The sequence below is a fragment of the Poecilia mexicana genome, unplaced genomic scaffold, assembly GCF_051168715.1.
Source record: "Poecilia mexicana isolate PSO_F unplaced genomic scaffold, ASM5116871v1 scaffold_3, whole genome shotgun sequence".
NCBI classification, from domain to species: domain Eukaryota; kingdom Metazoa; phylum Chordata; class Actinopteri; order Cyprinodontiformes; family Poeciliidae; genus Poecilia; species Poecilia mexicana.
Genome location: NW_028263372.1, coordinates 14,249,060 through 14,276,376, shown reverse-complemented (window position 1 = coordinate 14,276,376; position 27,317 = coordinate 14,249,060). Strand labels below are relative to the sequence as shown.

The following is a 27,317-nucleotide window of genomic DNA, read 5'->3' as shown; positions in this document are numbered from 1 at the left end:
TCAACAGATTATAATCTGGAGACTTAAAACCTCGGAGTGTCGCTAAATTTTGAAATGTATCACTGTTTTTAAGGTCTTGAAATATGTCTAATACTTGTAAAAACATTTCAGCAAATCTCTTTATGAATTATCCCAAGTTGGTGAGTCATAAATAAAAAGAAAAACATTTTAAATAAACCATAAATGGTGAATTTTAAATAGGAATCAGACTGTTTAAACACTGTAATCTAACCCTGTGCTACATTCTGGCTGGCCAGCAGATCTTCCCACAGTGATGAAAGTGCCTGTTAGTGCCTTGCAGAAATATTCAGCCCCTTTGGATATTTTGGTCTTTTGCTGCCTCACAACTTGGAATTAAAATGGATTGTTTTAGGGTTTACGTCATTTCATTTACAGAACATGCCAACGACTTTGAGCATTTCCTTTTGTTGTAAAGCAAACTACAAATAGGACGAATAACAGAAAACTTCAGTGTGGAATGCATTACTATTCATCCCCCTAAATTTAGAACATGCGTGTGTTCATTTTCATTTTTTATACATATATGTCTGTTTATTTTTTTATTTTACTTCACCAATTTAGAATGTTTTCTGCTTCATATGCAAATTAGATCTTTTTATTTAACTACAAGTTGTAATGCAACAAAAATTAAAAAGAAAAAAAGATGCGAGGAGGAGAAAACTACTTTTGCAAGGCACTGTTGTTTACCGCAGCTCATAAAATTCCTAAGGAAGAATTGAGAACTGACAATGGAAAACATTAAGCTAGAAACACTGCTAGCAGCTACCACCCTGGCCTTCCACAAAATGGCAATATAAACAAATGTTTAATCGTGTGAATGCATAGTAGACATATTAAACACACTTGTGATACAGTAGAAAAATTGTGTTGGTACACAAGAAATGCTACAGAGCAATACATAGGCATTACAAATAAACATAATGAATATTATGCTGCAGTACTGAACAAAAAATGTTATCATGTAAAACATCTTCTAAGAGAAAAACCCTCACTAAAACCTGAGTTTCACATTAAAGCAACATGGCCTCAAGTATCAACTTGTTGCCACTACAGTAGACTGTCAGTGTGAAAATGCAGACACGGTTTGGTTAGCAAATGATTCTGAAATGTTCAGAAAATAAGTATTTCTGCCTTCAAAAACAGATCAACACTTTGAAACAAGAGAATATTTACTCAAACACATCATTACTCTGCAGGTAGATATTTGATGGTCACACAAAACACTATTCAGGCTAAAAAAAGAAAAATGGTTACACTTGATACAGGTGGATACACTTTTGTTACAGTACAAAATGGTACAAAATAACAAACAACCTACTTGTTAATTTAACTTTTGTACAAAACTATTTCTCCATCATGTTCAGGTAGAGCAAGTCTGGTTGCTGTACATCCTGCACACAAATCAGACTTTACTATAAATGATGCACTTTTTAATGTTAATATCAAAACACTTAAGGAGTATTCCAGTCACTTAAAGTCTTGGTTTCGAGTGTGTGTTTGACTGTCAGCAGTCAAGATAAGGCTGACCAGCACAAATGTCATCCAGCATGCAGATCATTGCAGTTCCATAACTCAGGAAGGCATTTTGTACAAGACTGCCACTTTCTGAATCAAATCAGTCTCCACTCTACTAACCTTAATACATAATCTTTGTCAATAAAACTATACCGTAACGATTGACTTCAGCAAACACAGACTTCTCCAACATTTTTTTTCCGGATTAAACCCTTTCAATCCCCATAACCGAGGTGCTCTCGTTGTTCAGTCCATGTTACAGCATCCGTGCTCATACATCCTGCAGCATGCATAAACAACGTTGAGCTGTCCATTTTAAAACAGGCCTTCAGAAACCCCGCTGCCTGAATCAAAATAAAATATTTACTGTGCATTATCTCTAGTTTTAAATTCAGAGCTGTGTACCGCGTTTTACCAGCTAAAAGTAGAAATGTAAAGTTAGACTTGTTGGGATTCAGAAAAATGGCCTTCATTTACTCATAAGGCAAAAAAAAAGTACATAAAACAAAACCAATGTCTATGCTATGGTGTCAGATACGAACTGTTGCAGTGCATAGGTTCAACTTCCTACACAAGCTTTGCTTCCTGACAGGTGATAATAGTTCAGAAATGATCAGCTTAAAATGGAAATAAAAGTTTTCAAACTGGTATTTGCTTTTCTATAATTGTGTCTTCTATGAATTTTCATACACTGAAAGACTAAATTTTGCTTGAAAATATACTAAATAATTTCATTATAGATAATTAATAAAAGTAAGAGGAATTATGTTTTTTTTTTCAGCCTCAGTTCATATGATTCCCACTATTTATGCAGAAACTATGTTCCTGTTACTAAAACCCAGTATTCCCAAAAAGTACCAGAACATGACCTCGGTGTCCTTATCGGATTTGTACCGCAAAACATTCCTGCAAATTGACAAGGAGGTTTGGGCACCATTGACAAAACAGTCCCATCTTCATCATTGGCATCATCATTCAATGTTTGGTCTGTCTCAGCTTCTCAATGTGATGACACAGTTTAAGAGCCGGACCCAGCTTCAGTCCCATGTACTTCATAATCACATCACTGCGCAGCAGCATCAGAGCCTTGCCGTCGATCTCCTGCAGAGAGGATGTCATCAGACTCAGGATTACAAAGGTATATACTTGCTTCTAAACTTCATAGCCAAAATGTTCATGTTGTTGGACACTTAAACATACACAAATATCTGATTTGTTGAGATGACGACAATGTAGGATTGTGAGTGCTACAAGAAAATCGGAGCGATCATTTGCACAAGCGGCATTCCTCGGGAACAAAAAAAATATGCACAGAAGTTAAATAAGCCTCGAGAGAACACTGAAGTTCAGAGAAGGAAAACACTATACGTTTAAAAAAATGTTGTTTTTAATAATTGTTCAACCACCTTTGTATGATTTGACAAAGGTGTTCACTTCAAATCATACGTCACTGACGCATTTAATTGTAAAGTTATCTAAACTCTACTGCGTCTATAACCGGAGTCACATGCTTTTCTCTTCCAAAAGCCCTGGAACTGTTGCTAGAATATTTGACTTAATGAAATTTAGAAATGTCAGGCAACTTAGTGGTGGACTCCACCAGTAGACTTAAAAGTTTTCATTATTGGGTCTCTCTGAAGGATAGTGATCCGAAATATATGGTCAAATCAACACAGAAGTGGTTCACCAGAAACAAAATCAGCTGTCTTCTGTGTGGCTGGCACCACACCTAAAGCATGCATCAAGACATCTGTTAATTTGACGGAAATACTCACATGTTTCCTGAACAGGTCGACATGCGGACCAAGAGTTTGTGGATCCGCCTCTTGGACAAATCTTATGACCTCATCAACTGACCAGGAGGAAGCGTTGTTCCCTGAAGTCTCTCTGTCCTGTTTCATGTGATCTGGGCCTGTTGTTGAGCTAGCTGCTGTAGAATGTGAGAGGAAGACAGACCTAGTCAAAGTAACGCCCTTTTGCTTTTACAAATGGACAGGAGCTCTGGTACGACGGCGTTTTGAAATCTACGCGAAGATTTTGCACGTTTACAGAGAATGAAAGCTTCACATAAAAAAAGCAGTGTTTGGTTTTGTGCATTTTAAAACCTACCTTCCACTCGTCTGTGTGTGTTTACAGGACCGAGCTCGGGGGGGTTGGAGCTGACTCGCCGAAGAGGCGGTGGTGTTTGTGTGTGTCCAGGATAACACGGCCGCTCCCTCTTTGCTGCTCTGTAGTCCAGTGTGTTGTGAAGCGGCCGAGGGGAAGGCGTGGGGTCCTTTGTTGGATTGTCATTGGAAACGCCGTTCTCAGTGATGGACAGTGGTTCTGTTTCAAGACAAGACGAGGCACATACTCCATGAACCTCAGAGACAATACGATGCATATTTAGTGAGAGCAGCTCATAGTGGACTCATTAAATGGCAGTGTGATTAGAAGTGAATTAAAGATGTTAAATTCACTGTGTGATCCCAGTACTTTATGTAGCAAACAGTTCTTCCCCCCAAGGTGAGAGCTTGGTGACTGCTGTGTCTGATGAAGTCACTGTTTCGCTGTGACTTCTACAACACAAATTGAAGGCTACTCTCCAACCCATCAAAAATAGTCTAAGTAACATAACGATGCATTCTTTCACTTCAATTATATAAATGTATATATTTAAATGTATTAATACTGGTAAGTATTCCTGAAACAACAGCACAGATCTTGTTTTACATTTATGTGAGTAATGATTTTATGAAATGTATGATTTTATGGAAGAGGAACGCCAAGCTTATAAAGTTTTAAGAATGGCAACAATTACAAATGTAGTCCAGACAAACTTCTTATCAACCAAATTACTATTTCCTTTCAGAGACTGAAGCAAATCTCCCCACCTGATTTGGTTCTGTTGTAGAAGCGCGTGTTGTTGCTGTAGGGGTTGAAGGGCTGCGAGCTGAAAAGACTGTCACTCTCCAGGTGTTGGCACATGTTTTCCAAGAACCGCAACACAGACGACGCGCTGGAGGCCGAGGGCAACTTCACATAGCGAATGCCGTGCTCCGAGCAAACTGAGGGCGGAGCAGAGCACCTATCACGGGGTGTACATACCGAATTCACACACGCACATGCATAATATGCATTCAGCGCTAAACAAAACAGCAGATGGTTCAGGGTTAGCACCCTCCCTTTATAAGACGTTAGTTTTCACCCGCTCCACACGGCATGACGCCCTCCCACCCAAGCCAAGCCGGCACAAATTAAAGCCCACCCCCTCCTAACGCCGTCCACAGCTTTCCCTGGAGGAAGACTGAATCCCTGGATCCCAAACCAGGTTAGACGCACGTCAGTTCAGATTACAGAAATGGTTCTGACATGAGCTGCTGCTGCAGAAGCAATGTTTTGTTAGTTTGCCTTTCTGACCAATCTGCACATGTACATAAAAACTGACAGAACTGCTTTATTAAGATATTAATTATGAATCAGTGTTTTTTCGGGTAAGAAAAGGTTTTGAAAACTATGAAACTACAGGCTGAAGTTGACTAGCTTAGCATAAAGAAGTAAATTATTTGCCTTTTCACTGCATTTACCTCTAATGACCTCTCCTCCCGAGTGGGACTGGCTCTGCAGAAAGGACAGCAGCACCGAAGGCTGATACGTACAGTCCACACAGGCCTGAACAGCCTGCTGGAGGACTGCGTTGACTGGAGCTGGACCAAAGTGGTCCGGCAGCTGCTGGACCAGTTTTCGATCTAGATGTGGGCCATAGTTGCCGTGCTTGTTGACATAGACACACACTGCAGGGACACAAACCAAGAGAAATATAAAACAAAAAACAGGGAAAAGTGAAGGGTTTTTGGCAGAATTAAAAATGCTTTGGGTTTATGTTGATGTTTTTAAGTGATTTGACATTTTATTCACTATATTACAATATTTTTTATTTATTTTTTCAATTTATTTTTTTTTTTATGAAAAAATAATTTGTATATTACCAGCAACCCTCCCGACCCCACTAGGGACAAGGGTGTAAAGAAAATGGATGGATGGATAATTTATATAGTCGTTGCCCCACTGTAGCTGTTGTCCATTCCAATGCTGCCACTGCCATGCCTAACTAAGAGGATTATATAATATTAGCCATAACGCTTCATGTTGGACAAGCATGGTTGATTTGTTAAATCAAAGGAAATACCTTTCCTTTCTTGCTAGTGGTACTCCAGTGTGTGCCAGTTTTGTATTATTTTATAGTCAGGCCATAAAAATCAAACTGTCCAATTAATAACATTGTCAAAGTCCATTTTGAGCATGATATGTTAACTGAAACAAAAAAATCTGTATTTTCTCTTCTTTCTTATGCACTTCTTGTTACTGTGCACTATTTTATTTTTATATTTGTATCATGTTCGAATAAAATTTCATTTCATTTCATTTCATTTCATTTCATTTCATTTCATTTCAAAGTAGGAATGTTAAATATATGCAATTGTTTCCTGTGGTTTTGTACCTTTGCAACCTAACTTGCCTCTCACCACGTCTTGTCCCGACCCACATTGTTTTATTTGTTTGTCAGGTTTAGCCCAACAACACAAGTGGTTAAAATAAGCCAAGCTGGTGCAAAACACTGACTGCCTTTTGTTTTGGTTGATATTACACCGTAATTTTACTTTATGGAAACCAAAAAATAGGTCTTTAGACTTTCAAGTTTGTGATTAGTAAAAATGTGGAGTTGAATTAATTACATTTTCTTTTGTTAAGCATAAAATAGTGGAACAGATGAACTCATTAGCCATGCGCAGGTTGCAATTATACTTTAGATCCATCATGGTGTAAAGTAATGAAAGCAAGAGGGCAGCTGCTGGCCTGAGATGCCACCAGGCCTCAGAATTTTGCCCTGAGGTTTCAGAGTTGGCAGAGACTTGAGGACTGTCAGATTATTTACCCACTGAGGGTCTCCATCTGGAGCTAGCTAGACTACAAAAGAACCAGACCTCTCCCATCGCTGGGCCCTCTTTGTTATAATTGCTTTGTAAAAACATTTATTGGCTGTCTCTACATGAACTGATTATTTGTTTGTTTTTTTAAAGAAAATCTGTTTTTCACTTAGACATACCTTTATTTCAATACACGACACACCAATTGTCTTTTTTTTTTTTTTTTTTATAAATTGAATCACATTCCTTTATTTTATGGTCACTGATTTTCGATAACAACCACAAGTGTAACTCTTTATAAGTAAATATGTAACTACAAACTGTTCATTGGAATCAGCTTAATTTGTTATTCACCTGTGCAAATTACATTTGAGCCGTTGCTGAGGTTGCTGTCCACAGAGACATGGCTGGGGTTCAGTTTGACCTCTGGAGGCGGGGTAGTAACTGGAGATGAGCCTGGGGATTGCCCCATCAGAGGTTTCTTCTGGAGCAAAAAGCAAACAAGCAATTTTGATTAAATTTCTGCGAGCTTCAATTGGCTCCATGTAGGTTATTATTGGCATGTTGAATCTCTTCTACACATGTATGGCGCTGCGGATAACACAGGCGCTTATAGAGTGAAGATGTTGTGCTGTTTATCTCTGCAAGACTGGATAAAGAAGCATAACTGGGTTGTTTTCCCTATGCAGAACAGACGAAGTATCTTGTGACATCTCACCTTGCCTTTAGGCTTCGGCCCTCGCTTCTTGTGTGGTCTGGGGGCCAGTGAAGGCTCAGTCACTGGGCTCTGCGGTGCTCCATTCACAGCCGCTGCTGCCGCCGCCGCCGCCTCAGCCGCCGCTTTCAGCAGAGCAATGGTCTGGGATTTTGGACGGCGACCTCGGACACCCTTGCGGACGGGGAGGGGCGGCAGGGGATTTGGCAGTCGGTATGAGGTCTGCATGGAGGTCGAGGATGAGGAGGAGTTGAAAGAGGAGCGACGTGTTGCAGATGTGGAAGAAACCGGAGCGAGAAGTGCACCAGGAAGAGTAACTGAGGAAAAACGGGGTTCCGGTGGGACAGAGATGGAGTAAAGTAAGATTTCCACACAGACACAACACTAAAATCAATCAACAGTGTTCTCATCACGACATCAAGTAGTGTACATGGACTGATGGTCAAAAGATTTGTTTTCTGATTTATTTCCTAGATTGTCTGTCATTTGGGTGTTTTGCATCACAAATAAAAACATAAAATCAACATGCTGTGAGAACCTAATTAATCGTTCTCAATCACTGCACTGCTGGATTCTCTGCATGGAGAAGAGTGAACCAATTATGTGACTCTGTAGTTTACCAGAAAATAAAATGGAAAAAAATAAAAACTGTAGTGCTCAAATGTAAACATCAATTTAAAACTATCTATATTAGCAATATTTCAATCTGCCTTTAGGATTACAAATCGAATGAATGAATTCAGCACAGATCAGTTCCTCCTCCAGTTTCACTGAAATTGACTTATATTCTGTAATATAAATAAATACTGCATCATTCCTAATTTCTAAAGTTACACTAAGATGAAATGTTTCCTATTTCATGTTTTAAAAAAATGTACACAAGTTTTTTGGAGGCATGTTTACACTTTAGCATCTGCACACAAACAAAAATGTAGCATATCATATTTTGTAGATGTGATATATTTACTTCAATATAGCATGAAAGGACAAAGAGGATGTTAGAAAAAAAGAAAACACAGAGGCGCCGCCCCTTTTTGACATCATTAGCTTCAGCTTGACACTGTGATACGATCACATAATCATCGCGTAGTGAATGTGTCCAAGTCAGAGCAAAATGAGAGTGGAAAAGAGAAAGATAACCATCTCGTATTTCAATAACAATGTGGTGCTTGGTGAGAATGGGGGTCTGAAAGCGCACACTGACTCTCTCGAGGGGGCAAAGCTTTCATCAGAGCCTCCTTGACTGAAGCAATATAGAGTAACTATGGAGGCTTTACAGTACTCTCAGAGGGACCGGGAGGGGAGCAGTGAAAGCTGCTTAATTGGAAAATGAGTGAGAGTGGGCACACAATGCAACAGTGTCTTGTTTTAAGGAGCAAACGCTCACTGGCTTGTAATGGACGGGTCACAGAAAACATGTTTAGAGAAGCACATCGACGCACCCCGAACGCAGAGAGCCTTGTTTACACACATCAAACCAGGAGCTGCAAAACTCTCCCAAAGCGCATTAAAATGTTTGAAGAGTGACAGTCAGTTGGGTTTTAATTCGGCGAATAAATCTGGGTTGGAATGCCTTCTCTGATCTCCCCCTGTAATATATTCACCTAATGTGACAGCCCATCATACCATTTCCATAGCTGTGATTAATGTCTTATTCTCTTCATATATTAGTTTATAATCACATTTATGCAAAACAGATTGAGCGCTTCCCTATGACAACACCTTTCAAAGGAAATCTGCGAAAATATGGCTTTCATCAAACACTGACGTTATCAGATCTAATTCATCGTCTAGTTCCTGCTCTACTGCGCAGCTGTGGGGGCTTTCAGCAAGTCGACAAACTTTTAGGAAGAAATATCATTTACAACATGAGCAGAAAATAAAATGGAAAAATTGTATGACCAGAAAATATTTCACTGCTCAAAACAAAATGGGAGAGAGGGTTAATAAAAAATAAAAATAAAAAAAAAACTGAATGAAGCTCAGCAGAAAATATTCCCCCCCAAAAAAAAAAATTGTATAATGTTATAATAAGAATTTCACATCTATTATTTTCTGGCAGTTCAATAACCGGAATAACCTGAAACATGGGGAAGGCGATGTGCTGATAGAAAATCATGAAGGATTAAAACTTATTGACAAAACTGCCACAGTGGATACATTGTGACATTACCTCTAAGTTGCATCCTCTCTATTGTTGTGATTAATTCCTTTTTCTTTAGCTTCTCAACCTACAGCATATTTACTAAGAATACATCCGACCTCAATGTCGTTGCTGTTTCCCCTATGAATGAATTCAAGGGCCGTTTTTAAGTTTGGCTGATCAGCCGGAGATTTGGAAAATGCTAGTTTTCTACAATGAATGCTGGTGAAATTAAAAGTCTTATAAATGAAAACCTGTTCAAAAATTCCCCTTGGTTTAAATGATTTTCTATATGATGTTTTATTAAAGGCCATATTTTTCACATTGCCCTGTTTTTTTGAAGATGTTTTGTCTTCACTATATATAGAGGGAACCTGCAGGACCAATCCTATTCCCGAGCTGCCAGTACCAGCCATGTGGCCAATAATGAGTAAGTAAACAGTTGGCTGGATGTTTGCTATCTTCATAATGTTTTAGTTTGCCTGTCCAAGCGGTTTCCATGTCGTCAGGTTTATTGGACTGTCGGCATTGTATTTAAAACAATAAAATGTAGCTTAAGGTCTCTATTTAGCGTCAACACGGCAAACCTCACCAGGAATGAAGCGCCCTGAACTCTAAGCATCATAAAGCTAATTAAAACCTCCTACAGCATCCTCTCTCTCATCAAAGCCAAACAATCTGAACGCTGCGTGGATTATGTGTCGAGGCTGCAGGGCGTAATTTATCACTGACAGATATTATTTAATCAAGGAGACAACCTGAATGTGTTGGTGAGAGTGTGATATAATTATTTAAAATATTATGATTAATATTAAGTTATAAATATGATGAGTTTTTGAACAATACTCATGATACACAGTTTCAAGGTGATAATAAAGAATTTACACGATTGTTGCCGTTTAGTTTTGAAAGTCAAAAAAAAAAAAAAATCATGCACTTCAGCTCTTGACAACAAACTTGATAAATGTCAATAGTGTAGAAAAGTTTTGAAAACTCAGAATATGTTTAGAGAAGCTTTTTTAGAAGTTATGATTTCTTATAGGCACATTGAAATAAAATTGTGATTTTGATTTGACAATAAAAAAAAATCATGATATATTTTTGTTATATTGCCCAACCCTCTTTTAAAAGGGATTAAATTTAACCTTCTCACAGTCTAGAAAACAATGGAGAACATTCAAGAAAACCACCACATGCCCAGCTCTCGTCTTAAAAGCACATTTAAAGAGCAGACCGCAGGACCCTAAAATAAATTTCCAAAATCCCTTAATTGTCATTCCAGGACCTAGAGAAGCCTCTGGTGACTGTCTATGTGCAAGTGCATAGCTGTACAACAAGAGACTTCACAAGTTTAACTTCCATGGAGGGTTAGCAGGCAGGACACCTCGTTCCAAATGTGAAGCATGAAGGTGGAAGTGTTGAGTTTGAGAATATTTTTACTCCAGCAGAACCTGACCAGCTCGATGTCAAAGAATCCAAAACTGCACGGATAATATCAGAGACCATCTGTAAAACACAAAGCTGAAGCAGAGCTGGACTTGGCAAAACAGCCACCAAGTAACTGTGTTAAGAAGGGAAACGATGAAACTAGAAAGCGTTGTAGGAAATATTCTTATGAAATTTAGATGCAGGGAAAACCCTGAAATGCCTCACAGCTGAAAGTGAGGAGTGAGGCAAACTTTCCTCAGGTCTTTGTCAAAGACTAATAGACGGCTGTAAGAAGCTTCTCACTGAAGTTGCTTTAGCCAAAATCCCAACTTTTTTTGTAGAATTGAAGAGAATTTATTGGCAGCAAAAATACAAGACAAGCAGCAGTAGCGCTTGCCTATAGCAAAGTTTTCCACGAGTCCTTAAACTGGTCACATTTGCAGAAGTTGATATTGTGTAACAGATCACGAGAGGTTGTATTCTGCACAAAGAATAATTTGTCTTCAGTTCCTGCCTAAGGACAGACTGCTCAGAAATCGTCTGGTTCATCCTTTCATTTTCAATCCTGCGTGCAACAAACGAACCAGTTTAGATTACAACGTTAGCTGTGAGGTTCCCATACCAAGGTGACACCAAACAACCAACTGCATCAGTTATAATAATAATGCTTAATGAGTGAAAGGTGATTGATTTTTTGCTGATTAAGTGCAATCAAATCACTTTATTTTACTGAGATAACTCAAAACAAGACCAGAAACATAAGTGAACAATTCCTTTGAAGGACCTTTTTCACATGACTGTATATATCACACTTAGATGTTAAACTCTTGCATAGTCTAACAAACTGGAACCCCACAAAATAATAACTAGACATCAGAGAAAGCGAATAAAAAAAAAAAACAGAAAGAAATCTGAGCAAATCATGAATGGCGTGTCTGCACTACAATGAAGCAGGGACATATGGTACTGATCATGAGTATATAATTCGAACTCGACCCGATGACCTGTGTAAAACCCTAGCCTGAGGAAATATGGTTGTGTATGCAAGTTCATGTTTGCGTGTGTGTAAGTGTGTGTACAAGTGGCGCCGCTAAAGAAGTGTGTCTGCAGTCTGGAGTCCTGGGGAGGGGCTTCACAGAGTTCTTTCTCATCTAATTAAGCTTACAAACCACACACACACACACACACACACACACACACACGCACGCACGCACGCACGCACGCACGTCAAATATAAATATACAGGCTGTTCTTTTGACTGATTCACACCACTCTGAGACTTCAGGTGTGTAACAGCATGTTAAAAAAAAAAAAGCAGAGAAGGGAAGTTACACAAATGGCTTCAAGCTGTAAAGCATGAACAACAGAATCTGTTCAGGCGCACATATCGACCAGCTTCATCCAACACTGAAACACAGAGCGAATTGCTTGTTTAACTCTTCACCTGAACACAACCACACTTCATGAAATAGTTAACTCTTCATAAAAACATAAAGACAAATCCCAGTAGTCATTCATTGATTGTTTCCTAAGCAGCTGCACACAAACAAAGATGTGATTAGAAACACATGAAGCTCCAAACTTAAATAGAGCCACCGATGCTGGGGGAAACCTTCTCAGCCCGGTTCCTTATTTCATACAAGTTTCTTGCTAATAATTTGAAGAATCAACAATGATTGATAAATTCAACAGGGATGATTATTGTCTTTACCTGAACAACATATTAACTTATTTCCATTTCTTGTTTTTCTTCACAATAGTAACCAAACGTGTATTAGTTTTGATCACTATTTTGTGTCTTCGGAGACTTTCCCCCTCTAAAATAAAGTTGCAGTATTAGTAAAAAAATGAAAAGAAAATCACTACACCCCTCCGATCTCATCAAATCGACAATGGTAACCTGCCATAAAACAGCTATTAATGACAATTGTGCGATTATGTGAGGTGACAAAACATTAAATAATTAATTTTGAAAAGTAAAACCTAAAGCCAGATAAAAAGTTTTTCCTACAATCCTGCAACAGAACAAACTGACACCACTCACCAGGAAACGCAAACAAAAAAAGAAAAAAGCAGAACTTCAGCGCACGGGAGTACTGGTTAGTAATGTCTTTGGCAATAAAAGTCCCTGCTTCCTGGTTTGTCTTTGTCACCGCTCCGTTTCTTCCAGACGCTGCTTCTATTTCTCTGGCGGCCGCTTCATCTGCACTTCATTGTCTACTTTCGGTGTCTTTATTAGCTGCTTCTCTCCCCGTCTCTCTTCTCCCGGCAGAAAACCCACAACAAAGCCCACGCTGCTCCTCGGGCTGCTGGCTGACGGGGCTGCAAAGCTTCCCTCACCAATGAATGAGCAGAAGGAGGGGGAGGGAGCGGTGGGGGGTGCTGGTGAATTTGCATAGGGGCAGGGGAAGGATAGAGCGAGTAAAGGACAGGAAAACTGGGTGAGGACGGGGGGGAAGTTGAGCCATTTATTAATGTTATCTGTTTGCCATATCGACAGTCTGCATCAGTCACCTGCTTCTAAGTAATCCTCTGGGGGAGGGGGAGAAAATGTGTGCGTTTGTGAGGGTGGGGAGAGGTTACCGGCGGGACTCCAAGACACAGTGGGGGATGGTTTAAGCTTTTGGAGAGGGGCGGGGTGGGGTGGGGGGGGTAAAAGGTTAAACTGGATCAGGAGGGCCGTGATTGAAATGAATGAAAACTCCTGGAGTTATGAACACATAAGAAGGATTCTCCTCAGAAAAAGAGACAAACACACACACACACACGTACGGCAAAGACCCAGGAGGGGTCCATCTCAGTGTAACCCTAGACTATTCAGGCGGTTTCTGATGAAAGATGGCTGGGTCCTCCTTTGGGAGCTGACCAAGTCGGATATCACCCAGACTCTGGGACAAAGCGGGAAAAGGCCCTTGAATGACATCTTAATCTGCGTTTTAAACGGCAAAAAGAAAGAAAAAAAAAAGGAAGTGTCAGATTTCTACTGACTTTTTAAAGATATGTTCACCAGAATCTTCAACCAAATAATAACAAGTACTTAAAATGAAATCATAAGCAGGAGCAAAATCCTATTATGTTATGTGCATATATAAAAAAATATACCAATTTTATTCTTTGGGATTGAATCTTATTAAGACCTGTCAGTCACCCCTTTGTTTTTCTATCCATTCTCAGTATGGAATGGATAGAAATGGACAGCATATAAATCTAGTATTTATATGCTGTCCAAATTGAAAGTTTGAAACGAAAATATTTTCCAAGGATTTGGAGCCAAACAGTGACATTCATACTGGTTTCTACTATTACAAACAAAGAGGAGTGGAGCCTTTGTGTTACACCTAGACATGCATTCATACATTATTCACAAAAAAAGCACCATTATGCACTTTTTATGCATTACCAGAAAAAAAAACTGCATGACTAGAGCAAGGTATTGTTCGAAAAACTCATTTCATTCGGTCTTGGCATGTTTTGGTTTTGTGAAGGAAAAAACAAGTATCGGGGTCAAGAGGACGAACTAAATGAAAGCCAGATAAAGGAGGAGTAATTACATTGTCTCTCACTTCTTCTCTCGTATGCAAAGTTAATTATCAGCCCATTAACACCTCCACAAAGCCCTCACTTTTTCACCTGCTTGTAAAAAAAAAAAAAAAAACAGACGCGTTCTTCCAATTATCATTATTCTTTGTTGTAGTTGTAATCTTTTCCGCAAAGCTTTTAAGTTTTGACCCGTACCGAAGACAATTCGTTTGTTTAATGTCAAATGATTCAGAAGTGCATAGATTCAATTTTTTTTTTTACAGTCTCCAGTTTGAGTGACCTAAATGAGAATTTGAATTATTTTCTGTGTTTTTGGATATTTAATGAAGGATCCATTATTCATCTCACATTATTCAGGTTTTTTGCAGGCAAAATCAAAGCCACAATTTGATTATATTGTTGGTGATTCATTTTTGTACTTTTAAGAGGGTATTATACGTCATTTGAAATTTATTATATTAACTGGCAGGGACAAAGCACATTAATTAGCGTTACTCTAAATGCACCAGAACTAATTAATTTTCATCTGTTGTCCCTGGATTAAGAGGAAATCTGTCTTGCTAGAAACAAAGGTTAAGTAAACTAAGGTTGGAATGACTTTACACAAATTCTGTTTATAAATACAATGGATATAATTAATAGTGTTAAATTTCTTTAAATATACCTTGTATTTTTAACATTTTAGCATCATATGTTATATATTTTATGCCATTTGAGTGCTAAACAAAGACACAATATGGATTACAAAATAAAAAGAGAACATTTAGATTTTTACCGTGAAGGCACAGGCTTTGTTGAATCCATAACGATGTCGAGAAATGATAAGCAACCAGCTGGCAAGTTCAGAAATACATAATAAAAAAAACCTGTAACCTATCACATAAGACTTTATTCTTTAAGCAACTCAGTGTGGATTTCATCTCCTTCTTGCTAATTCACTAAATAAATCCACTACAGACAACTTTCAAATACAAGCATTTAACATCTGACGCCCTCTAGTGGTGAATTAGCAGAAAAACCCTGCCTGTTCACAATGAAGAATCAAAAGACCAAAGACAGACAGAAAACCGTCATGTCTTCTCTTAGGATAGTATGTGTCAAATCTGAATTAAAACATCAGAATCTTGAATAATTAGGAATGAACTTTTATATCAAACAAGATAAACAGGAATTAAGTATTTGTCCTTCTCTCTGCACCTGCTGTGAGGTAAGTAAAGCTGAACTGAAAGTGAAAATCTATAGCTGAAAAATTAGACGTTCTTCATTCAAGTAAAATTTTCTATGAATAGATGAAAGATTTAGCTAAATCCTGAGAAGTCTATTCAAAAGCTCGGTAAAGAAAACGACAAAAGGAAGTACTTACAGAAGTTTCCTGGTGGCTGTAAGCTGTGCTTCGTCAGGGCGCACCAGCCAACGGGGAAAATGTCTCTGGAGTCGAAGGGGCACCAATAGTCGAAGGCACCTCGCCAGCCGTCAAACATTACAAAAATCTCCAGGCCTCGGACCTCTCCCACCGTGGCGGGACAGATCAGGTAGGGGTTTTTCCTGTCCACAGCCTCCAGCTTCATGCCGGGCTGGAAGTAGTTTTTGTCTGGGCTGGATGGCTCCTAAGGCAACAAAATATGAAAACATGGGAACAATCAAAATAGGAATGAGGTAAAAGTCTACTTTGACTTCGTGACAACTATCGAAGCATTCTTTGTTCATGTTCAGGTCTGAAGTTAGAGCGTATGCCACTGCGTTGGTTTCAGTGTCGACCCGCCTTGTGAACTTACCTCTTGGACTTTTGTCATGTTTGAACTACAACTTCTTCTAGTTGTGTACTAGAAAAAGTTGTTGAGCTACAGCTTCAACTACACTTCTAAGTGAAAATGTTCAGCCGCAAGTCAAGGTCAAATATCTCAAGCCCAGTCAGACTGCTCGGAGCGTAATCTCAAGTCATGGTTTGTAACAAACTGCACACAGGTGTTCTTATGGGTTTCTTTCAAGAAAGAAAGAAAGAAACCATTTTTGCTCCTCTTCCACAACAGACAGATTTGCAGAGTGTTCATAACCAATATCGATCCTGTCAACAGATTCTCCAACTTAAGGTTTAGATCTCTGCCGTTCCTCTAGAGTCATCACAGCCCTCTTGGCTGCTTCTCTGCTCTCCTTGTCCAGCCAGTGAGTTTAGGTGGACAGTTTTGTCTTGGCAGGTTTACAGTTATATCATACTCTTTCCATCTAGTGGAAGAGTATGATATAACTGCTCAACCCATTATCTTTTCAGATAATGGGTTGAGCAGTGCTATGTGGACTGGTATTGTTTTGTAACCTAACTGGGTTTTGTTTTAAGGGTGTTATTAACACGAAGGGGGCTGAAGGCAAAAGCACACCATGCTTTTCAGGTTTTTATTCTCATAACATCCCAATTATGCACAAATTTATGTTGGTCTAACTCTAAAACCACAACCAAGTACATTGAGATTTGCGGTAGTAACATAAAATGTGAAATAGTCATATACTTTTACAGGTGCTGTTTTTGATTGATAAATGTCTCCCTGTAGTTTTGGTACGCAGAAACATTAATTATCTGAAAAACAAGTCTTTGTCTAACGGAGGCTTCATTTGAAAATAAATCACTTTGAAATGATAATTACCTTGTTCAAATATATTTTACAGACATTTTAGTGATTCTCCTTAAGTCAGATCAGATCACTGACTGAATCTGAGATTGAATCTCCTATGTGATGCAAGGATCAGACCATTCTACAAGTTAAGTGTTTGGTTTTTTTTAGGTTGCCTTCTTACCTTCTTAAAAGCAGAGGCGGGGGCTATCTCTGCACCGCTTAGCGTCCGCAGGAGAAACATGGGCCACGAGGATGCATTCATCCTGAAACCTGAATGTGGAGTAGATACCAAACAGTCATCACTTCTGAATCCTGTTGGGAATTTGTCAAGTGTATGTTGGGCCTGTTTATGTGGCTTTCTAACGGAGAAAATCTGGATGGCAAAGCAAACTACGCAGGATTGCTAACAGTATCCCTGGTGTGATTCCGTTTTATCTTTTTCATTCTCAGTTAAGTTGAATTCTGCAATTACTCAACCTAAGGCGTCTGTGTTTCAAAACAAACATTAGCTTAAAAATAAAGAAAAAAAGTGTTAAAAAGTCACAATTCCTTCCAAACCTCTCTTAATATAAGTCACATGTTTTGCAGCTCAAATCAAAGCTAAACTATTGTTGTGATTTTATACAATTTTCTACTGGTCAGAAATCCAGCTGTGAGCCCTCGTGGTTAGAGACGCTCACCGAGGGGGGGCTGCAGCATGTCTCCAGTCCTTTCACAGGTTCCTATTGGCTGGATGTCCGAAGAGTCCACAAGCCGCCAGAAGTCGTTGGTGTTGTCACTGCCATCCAGCCGCAGTCGCAGGCGAGTCCCCATCATGCCCATCACCGTGGCGATGCACACCGAGTTAGAGTTGCGAGGGTCTCGAGCCTCAAGCTTCATACCCGCTTTGAAATCATTGGAAGGGGGGATTCTAGACTGCAGAGAAACGAATAGACACCATCAGTCATTTTAATTGGTCTCTCTGTTCATGTGGCTGCCGTACAAAACAGATTTTTACTGAACAGAACTGGTCTGGCCTGCTGATTTTGATTTTGTCCAATTTTTTATTTTCCTTTTTTTTAAAAAATGTTTCATTTCTGAAAATAAATGTAGCAAAGATTGGCTGTGAAAAAAAAAAAGAATAAAGAAAGAAAACTGTGCAGCAGGTTACATAAAATAGGTCGTAGCTTTGAATCCAACAGAAAATAAAGGGATTACATATCAGATTTAACTATTCTCCTATTGTCATAGTTTTCTCCAGGCCACTTCAAAATGTTCATGGTAGATTTTTAGCCAACAAGAAAATTGATTTATATATAGGTGCAATAGAGGTAACATATGACTTTTATAAAAACTCAAAACTTTTATGTTAACCTGTCAATACATGTCAGTTGTTCCTCTTATATGGCTGACTTTATTTTACCAATGAAAAAAAAATCTAAAATCTTTAAAACACTCTTGATGTGTATGATTAATTCTACCCTAAATGTGGAAGATGTTAAACCTTAAATGTGAACCAATTATTTTATTAAGTAAAGTAATAATATCTTTAAAAAATCTGAACATGACAGCAACCCCAGAGATGAGGGAATATTCTGGCGGCAATAAAAGAGTAATGGTTTGGTTTGTCTTGAGCTGTTAAAGGAAAATAATATCAATAATATATTTGTTTTCTTTTATTAACTCTTTAAATTGGCATTTCTTTTCGCCCCTAGTCCAATTCTGATTGGTTAATCAGCCTTTCATGTTGATTCCTCTATCAAAATCATACTCTATCAAGAGAAGAACAACAGCAGGTCCCTGACCTTTATTGAAGTGCATCAAAGAATCCACTGAAGTTTAATTTGCTTAAGGACCAAATAAATCAACAAACAAGAAAAAAGTCAGACCTTCTACCATTTAACCATCCAATGACTAGTCAAGGCAGAATAAGGAAAAAAAAAACAAAAAAAAAGACAGATTTTTGCCAATTAATGCGTAGATATGTAGATATGTAATATGTATTGTCGTCAAGCTTGGCAATAGAAGAGGTTGATTTTCTCTGCAAGTAAAAAGCAAAACATTTTTTTTCTTTTACAGCATGTGTCAGCATTAACGCATCTCCACTGGAATGACATTCAGTCGTTACTTGTTTTTAAATCGTATGCTCACATATGACTCTCGTATACTTACTGTAGTATTATTGTATGCGGTCATTTAATAACACAGTTGATTTCAAGAAAAACTCCACATGCCTGACAGTAAGAAGCTGTCATAGTTTTTAAACTTTGCTTATAAAATAAGCTTATAAAAAATAAGCGTCCGTTAAGCAGCAGCTGCAACGACGCAACACCAACGTAGAAAACAGAACAGCTACAAACATGAAGGGCACAATGTAGTAAAATAAAGGGATAGATTTTGGGGAGTGATGGAATAACAGACCAAAAATGCATCTTACTGTGAAGATCAGCTACCTGTTTGAAGCAAGAAGGCGATGCTGCAACAGACGAGGTTTCTCTCAGATAGTCTTCCCAGCTAAATGGCTCTGTTTGCAAAGATAAGAGCAGCAAACTGATTAATAGCTTCTTACTTGGAAATACGTTATGAATAGCTAAACAGATAAACACAAGAAAAATAATGAAGATTAAGTCATTAATCAACTGATGTTAAATAAAACACTATCAGTGGATACACAGCTAATAAAAAAACTTTACAAAATATGTAATTAAATTGCTTAAAGACTCAAAAAATAGCAGCTTAAGATCTGAATGAATGCACAGCGGCTAATTCTAGGTAGTTTAGAGGTAGCTTATTTTTCTGTTTTCCAAAAAGTAATTTAAGAAAGCCACTAAATAAGGCATCAACACTTAAGTGTTACTGCAAAGTTCAACAATGAAGAGCAGGGATATCTGACCGTTTGATTTGTCGAGGGCAGAGCCTGCTGTGATGCTGCTCCGCCTCTCCTTCTTCTCCTCTTTTGGATCTGAAATCAAAACAATAATCCAACAATGAGAACAAGACGACAGAGCGGCAACATTCTGACCGCGTCGTGAACATTAAACACCAAGAGAACAACGCGCTCGGTCCTCGTACCTCTTTGTGGCGTCCGTCCCATGATGGCCAGACAAGAGGGCTAAACAGAAACCTGACAAGAAACAGGAAAGAAACAGCCTGTAATCATTATCAAAACACTAAAGTAACCTGAATTTATAAACATTTCAGAATAAATCACAAGTTTAAATAAGTTCTGGTTTTGATTGCATCTGAAACCTTTGATCTGATTTCATCCAAACATTGTTGTTTTACATTAGATTGTCGAAATTACATGTAAATATTAGAATAGAAATCAAAGTGTTGAAAGTTCAGTAACTGAATGGCAATTTTTCCATTTAAAAAAAATCACAGCATACATCATCTGCTGTATTACTTCATTATTTGTGTTCAGCATAGTGTTGAGAAAAATATGTTTAGAATGTAACGCTAGTGACATTATTACACTGACATAAAAAAAATAAAAATATTTACGATTTATCTTTCTTTTTATGATTTGAGATTAAATACAAAAAAATGTCAAGAGTCTTATTTTAAGTCACCAGCATCACAATTAGTTTCAACCCAAGCAATTCCTAAAGCTTAAAAAAAAAAGCATTTTGTGCATGTTTCTTTTTACTATGGCCCATTGGTTTACTCTTCAAAATAGAAAAGGCGAGACAACGTGCCATTCAAGCAACGTGTTATGAATGTAAATAACCTAAATCTGCTCGCCATCAGTCAGAGCAAAAAAATTTAATCAAGTGGAACAGGGACAAACTTCGATTTTTCCACCACACACAGTGAGAAAAATGGAGAGAGATAAAACATTCACACAAACTATATGTTCATCATTTTTTTCTATACTAAGCACAGCTACTGCAACAAAAGACGGATGCATTTCAAGGCCTTTTGCAGATGTAAACCATCTGTGCCAATAAATGTGGGGAGCATCATGTATCGCACATAAAGTTTTTCTACATATGTCACATCTGAGAGAAACTTCTGACTTTAAGTTGCACATTTATTCAAAGCTACAGCTCCACTCTGTGGTTAACCTCCTGGTAATTTTAGCTATATTCTGTTAAGCTTTTGTTGATCCATTTGCAGCCTTTGTGTTTTGCTACCTTTGGGTCTTAATTGAGTTTGTTCACAGCGGGATAAAGAAACATTTGTGAACAAAATCAAAAAGTTTTTATATTTGTGTAGATTTTGTTTTTTTTCTCTCCTTGACCTGTAACTCTGCATTAGTAGCTAGCATTTTTTTTTTATTTACTTTTAAAATTTGTTATTCACTAACTACCATCTAAAATTTGCCAAAAGAAAAACAGAGTCAAAAACGTACTCGGTTAGAATATACGTTGCAATTTCTCACCATTCAGGTTTCGTGGCATTCTTCCATCCCAAATAGCTTTGCCGCAACGCTAATATTTGCCTGCCGCTGCAGTGAAGTGAAAACGATTAAATGAAGCATTTCTGCATTGTTTAAACTGAAATGTCACAAAAGTCAAAATTGGATTTGTGAAAACTATGTGCACTGGAAAGTCCATAAACAAGTCAAGATGCCCAACAAATATAATCCACAGCAGCAAAACAGCTACACGCTACGAGGCGGATCCATTAGTTTGAAGGTTAAAATCTCGTGTGAGCAAAGTCTTAGGAAGTGCAGCATGGCTTTCCTTCCTCCTGAAGAGTGAATCCCATTTAGTCTGAAGGAATCGTAAAGCAGCTCAAGCCGCCATAAAAAGCCATTAAGATGTGTGGATGTGAGGACTTGAAAAGGATTCCTGCTCTCCGGAAAAAAAAAAAAAAAAAAAAAAAGGCCAGTGTGTGTTTGCTCTGGTCTGTGTGCTTCACTCAGGAGGGTCAAACTGAACTGCCCTGCAGACCAGGAAGCACTTCATTTTTACTGCCCCCATTTCCACTGGGTCTAACATTGATCTGGGATTTGGGTAAAGTTTAACAAAATCTAAACTGTGGCAAGGCTTAAAACGTGGCCTAAGACCTGATTTTATATAAAAACTCTACTTCAAAAATGTGAGGCAGTTATTATTTCATTCTCGTTTCATCTAGTATTGGAAAAAAAAATCTGAAACATTTAATGCAGAGACACTGTAAGTAGTACTAATTAATAGCAATAAAATGTCTACTTTAGTCATAACGTGAATGAATAATGTAACATTTCAATTGGTCGTTTATGGATGCTGGAAGAAACGAAACTTTTAAAGGAAGATGCTTATCCCTCAATCCAAGCAGTCAGTCAAACGTTAACATATTAATAAAAAAGAATACAGTAAAGAGCTAATTTTGTATTGTGAGACTGTTTTCACTGTAATTAGCTTTCACCCAATAACTACTACTTCACAAAATAAAGATCAAAAAGACTTTATGTGATCACAAAAATATGTTTGCAGAAAGAATATATTATTTTGGATAACAACCAGCACAAAGAGCTCTGCTTTCTTTGCCTCAATTATTTTGGAAATGATCAACAGGGAAACGACTAAAATCTCTGAAAAGATGCAATCGTGAAATTTATCTGATTTATCAGATCATGTAGGGAAAAATTATAGTCTTTTAGTATGACAACATATTTACATTTTCTATTAAGGGGTTATTGACTATGCAACAAGAATGTTAAAAAATACTTTGATGTATTTTTCCACCTAAAAACAACACCATCACACAGTAAGTTTGTGTCATAAACAAACAAATTAGTTAGTCAATTAATTTGAAAAAATGCAATGAATCAAGAACGGAAATGATTCTACAAGTTTTTAATGATGTTAAAACGTTTTAGAATATCTCACCTGCACTTTCTGAGTTTCTGATAATGAAATAACAGAGGAAATAATATTCATAATGCAATAAGCTAATAAAGAAAATAACTAAGCACTGCTGCACTGACATATAAACATTCACAACTTGTCAACATTTTTACTTAAGAAAAAAATGGTAACACTTCACTATCAAACTACAGAAGCAAATACTTAAGATCGGTAAATAATTTAGATAGACTGACTTGATAAAACGATTTCTTGCTGGCACAATTTCATGACTAGACTTTTTAAGAAATTGTTAGTTGCTGTTTAGTCTACTTGTTTTTCCGAATATCTTTTTTTTTTTCTTAAACGACACAAAAAAAAGTAAAAGAAACTTGGATGTAAAATCCTCTGAAAGAACCCCGTTGTTGGACCCTGTCGGTGTTGACTCTGACTGACGGGGAGCCTGAAGGCTCATGTTACTGCTGCTCGGATCCTGGAGATGGGTGTGAGCCGCTGCATCGCATCACATTAAACAACTTATGAAGCCCCACTAGTTCACATTTGGACTATTTAAACGCCAATTTCGCCGTGAATCGCACCATAAAATGTTGAGGTAATTGCACGCCCTGCGTTATTGATCAGAGCAAACGTCCAATTAATTTTTAACTAGCTGGGAATAGCGAAAAGCTGAAGAAAGCGTGGCTCAAAATAAAGGTGAAGAAAAGTCTGTGACGCATTTTCATTTGGTTTACGGGCACATTTAGTGGGCGGGACGGTGCTCATTACACAGGCTACACACTGCTAACGTTACATTTCATCTACAGCGTGGTTCTTGATGCTGCGGGAGATTTTTTTTTCCCCCTCTTAGTTTTAGTGCAAACCTCTGCAGGAAGCCAGCAATCAAAAAAAGCGAAGGGATATCTGCAGAGTTCAGAGTAGCTACAGTAAGCGCCAAGCCCCCCTTTTCTCTCTCGCTTTCTATCTCTCTCCCTCTCTCTCTCTCTCCGTCCGTCCGTCTGCACAGAATAGCTACAGTATAAACAATCTATCAGTGCGCGGAGATAAGCAGCAGGGAAAGGCGAGCAGCCGCGAAAAGAACCCGGGCAGAGACGCGTCACCTGCGGCCCGTGAGACTATTTATGAGATAGCAGCGGTACAAACCGTGAGAGCGGGCTGTTTTGATGAGAGACTCCTCACTTTCCATCAAATGCAAGCCGCCATATTCGCTGCAGCTCCGCGCATGTCCACAACGCAGTGCTGTAATTCATCTTTTCCACCGGAGCTCCGGAGGAAAAAAAAAACCAGCGGTCACAGGAGGGGAATTAATAATTAGTCGTCTAGTTGGACAGAAATGTCCTCATGTTTCCGTTTCATAACAGACGGTGGGGGTCACATGCAAACGAATGACATTCATGTTTTTAATCGCTCTCTGATTTACGTGCAGAGAAAGTTAAAGCGTAAATCCTGATGGTAATAAACAGCAGCTTGGACATTAATGACCAATTTACCAGACGGCAGAGAACCCAATTTTTTTCAACTAAATTATTGTCTGATCTAAAAAAAATAATAATAATAAAAAAAACCTTGTACCAAATCAAACAATTTATGATTATATGAAATACGTAATTATGTTTTTTTGTATTATTTCGCTGTGCTTTCTTTTGTGCACAATGACAATAAAAATGAATTCTGATTCTGTATTCAAGTTATTATTTAAACTGTTAATGTGTATTTAAGCAGCCATCAGGCATTTTTACCTACAAATAGTCATGGTGTCATTAGCTACCTTGGGCATACAATTGACATAACAATTTTGGTCTTTCCCAGTCTTTTATATATTCTATATCTATGTTCTTGTCCATGTTGTTATTTGAAGTTAAATAAAAGTGCATTCTGAATGCATTGTTCTTTTATTCATAGTAAAATACATGTTCAACACATTCAAATTTATGTGCGGCTTTAAGTGTTAGTGAGAAAGTTTGCTTGTGGATCTGCTCTTCATGGTGAATTCTCCACAGAAGGGAGCCAAAGGCAAGGTGCCATCATAAATGTTCTAACTATATAATAAAAGTTCATATGTATTTTGATTATCTTTTTTCCTGATAAGAAGTGTCAGTCATATTTAAAAATGTCTTATATTTGCAAAGTTGAACTCTTATATAAATTTTTCTGTTTATTTCTGCTCTTGCAGATGAAATTATGAGGCGAGTTTTGTGTTTGAGCATTCTAAAATATTGCTTCCTGTTTTGTTTCAAACTTGCAAAATTACAAAAGTTAATTTATCAAAAAGGCAATGTTTCATTGTTTCAGTTAAAAAACAATTTACATCTTTTTTGTACTGTAACAAAAATCTTTGCATTTTGATATGATAATGTAATTGTAAATAAGAAGGACCGTTTTCACCTTCAATTTCAGCTAAATTTTGTTGCAGAGGTCAAACTGCATGGCTTTCAGAATAAGTTTTTTGTTTGTTTGTTTGTTTGTTTGCACTGCCATCCATCTAACATGAAGGTGCAGATTAAAAATACGTTTCCTGATTATGAAACAGGTCGAGGCACTGTGGAATTCCGCTAACTCTTCTGATTCCTCAATTAGTGCAATCCTGAAGGGGAGGGGTAGGTGAGAGAGAAAGGAGCGAAGGCAGGAAGGAAGGAGATTGTTAATCAGTGGGTCTTGCAGACAGACCTGATTCTGTTGTTCTGTGACCAGAGAGGAAGGCGAGTAGCAACCAAAATACTTTCCATTCAACAGATGCTGCGCTGGATCTAGTCAAAGTTTTATCTGATCGCAGCTCGCGGTGGATGCAAGCGCACTGCTGGAACGCGCACGTTCCTATTGGCTCTCGGCTGCGTCGCTCACAGGAATGACGACTTTGCTGCTATAACCAGCTGATGCTGAGGCTACGAACGCGGAGCCTCCGAAGAACTGTTGACGGTACACTGACCCTTCCGTCATCGACGTTATGTCTGCGGATCCAGGTCTTATCTGCCCCCAGAGCCGGAGTGGGCAGGACATTTGATCGTGTCACGACGCGCAGGCCCGTGGTTCTTTTTTCTCGCCCCTGTCGCTCCACAGGATGTTTCTTCACCTCCCCACATAATCGCTTTCCCAGGGAATGATGCTCTCTGCTTCCTCCACACACAGGCGACACATCGCATATGCAGGTAAACGTTGCTTTGGTCGGATCGCCAGTGCTTTTCGTTACCACCTGATTTATTTCACCCCTGTGCGCGCTGGAAGTGAATGTCATTCTTGTGGATTTGCGGGTTGCTCTACAGCCCTGTCGGTGTATATTGCTGTGCTGCACTGTGGTGAGCGTGCTCCGGCTGCTCTGTATGATGTATGCACTGGTTGCTGTGTAGGCTGAGAAACGCGTGGACAGCGATGGAATGGTGCTGCGCTCCGCTCCGCAGAGACGCAGTTCGGTGCAGAGAGAGAGAGAGAGAGAGCAGAGCAGCATTAGCTACCAACCCCCCCCCCCCCCCTTCCCCTCCTGCTTCTCCCTCCCTTGCACATCACAGTCACGCGCAAGCGCACACTCCTTCGTGCACGCGGACGCCCGAGCAAAGCTATATTTCACGCACACTCAAACTCACTTGTTCTTATTACATTTTTTTTCTTTTTTTTGTTCGAGCACATCACTTCGGTTTTTTTTTTGTTTGTTTTTATCTGTGTTTCTTTCGACTTTAACGGTTATTTCATTTAGTTTATCAAGAAAGCTCATTAAAACACGTCCTTGACCATTTTAGATAAATAAATATTCAGGTCTTCATGTATTTCAAGTTGCTCCAATTTGTCTGTTACCTCCCCCTCAGCACCATGTCCTCCACCGATGGCCTGCACACACACATCCACATCTCATTTCTTTTCCCTGGAAAGCCTAAGATGTGTGGATTGCACACTGCATAGGAAAACGCCCACACACAGGCACATGAGCCAAATCAACATTAAAGTGTTTTTTTTTCTTCTTCTTCTTCTTCTTCTTCTTCTTCTTCTTCTTCTTCTTCTTCTTCTTCTTCTTCTTTTTGCTCTGTTGTTCTGCTGAATAAATCGAAATCTAGTTGAGCCAATTCAGGAAGAAGCTTTAATGGTTCTAGTTTAGAAAAATTAAAAATGACCAAAGAACCATTTTCTTTTCTCATCTCTGCTTTTTGGACACACAGCATTATTGAAAAAAGTATTCCAACAGAACCTGGATGCATGATGGGAATAGGATTCCCCCCCCCCCCCCACTTAAACCAAAGACATCTGTATTAATATTTACTGTTAGACTCTCAGCTTAAAATGTATTTGTCACCTTTGTTTTGCAGTTTTGTCAGTGTTTATTTATATTATGAAAACATACTATATTGCAAGAAATATTCACTCGACCACTCAGAGCCAACAGAAAATGCAAAGATGCAGAGAGCACTGGACTCAGGAGCAGTGAAGACATGTTATCTGGCAATGACTGACACGTTTCTGTTTCCTCCTTGCCAGGAGACCGCAATGGGTCAGATGTTCTGTCTTGAGAGGAAGAGGCTATGGTTTGGAGCTGGTTGTTATAAACTGGATTTGTTTGTCTAAACCTTCTGGATAGCCTTCCCAATGAGCTGAAACTGTAGTAGTAGTAGCAAAGGGTGCACCTATATCTGCTGAATCCCTTTGGTTTGGATAGACGATGCTTTCCATCCCTACGTCCAGCCA

At 38.6% G+C, this 27,317-nt stretch overlaps 1 protein-coding gene across 2 annotated transcripts; it reads right to left on the bottom strand.

The window, feature by feature from the left end:
- Window positions 1–807: 807 nt before the first annotated feature.
- On the bottom strand, window positions 808–24,138 carry scml2 (Scm polycomb group protein like 2). 2 transcript variants are annotated; one of them, XM_014981559.2, is made up of 14 exons: window positions 23,793–24,138; window positions 19,930–19,981; window positions 19,751–19,819; window positions 19,311–19,381; window positions 17,559–17,793; window positions 17,060–17,148; window positions 15,633–15,876; window positions 7,162–7,475; window positions 6,798–6,927; window positions 5,103–5,309; window positions 4,410–4,583; window positions 3,646–3,861; window positions 3,312–3,466; window positions 808–2,637 (listed from the first exon to the last, which is right to left on the bottom strand). In XM_014981559.2, the coding sequence occupies exons 2-14, from the start codon at window positions 19,949–19,951 to the stop codon at window positions 2,512–2,514; spliced, it is 2,052 nt and encodes a 683-aa protein (XP_014837045.1). In that variant the 5' UTR covers window positions 19,952–19,981; window positions 23,793–24,138; the 3' UTR covers window positions 808–2,511. The 2 variants fall into 2 exon arrangements, with proteins under 2 accessions (XP_014837045.1, XP_014837050.1); XM_014981564.2 differs by having other exon boundaries at window positions 6,798–6,924.
- Window positions 24,139–27,317: the final 3,179 nt, after the last annotated feature.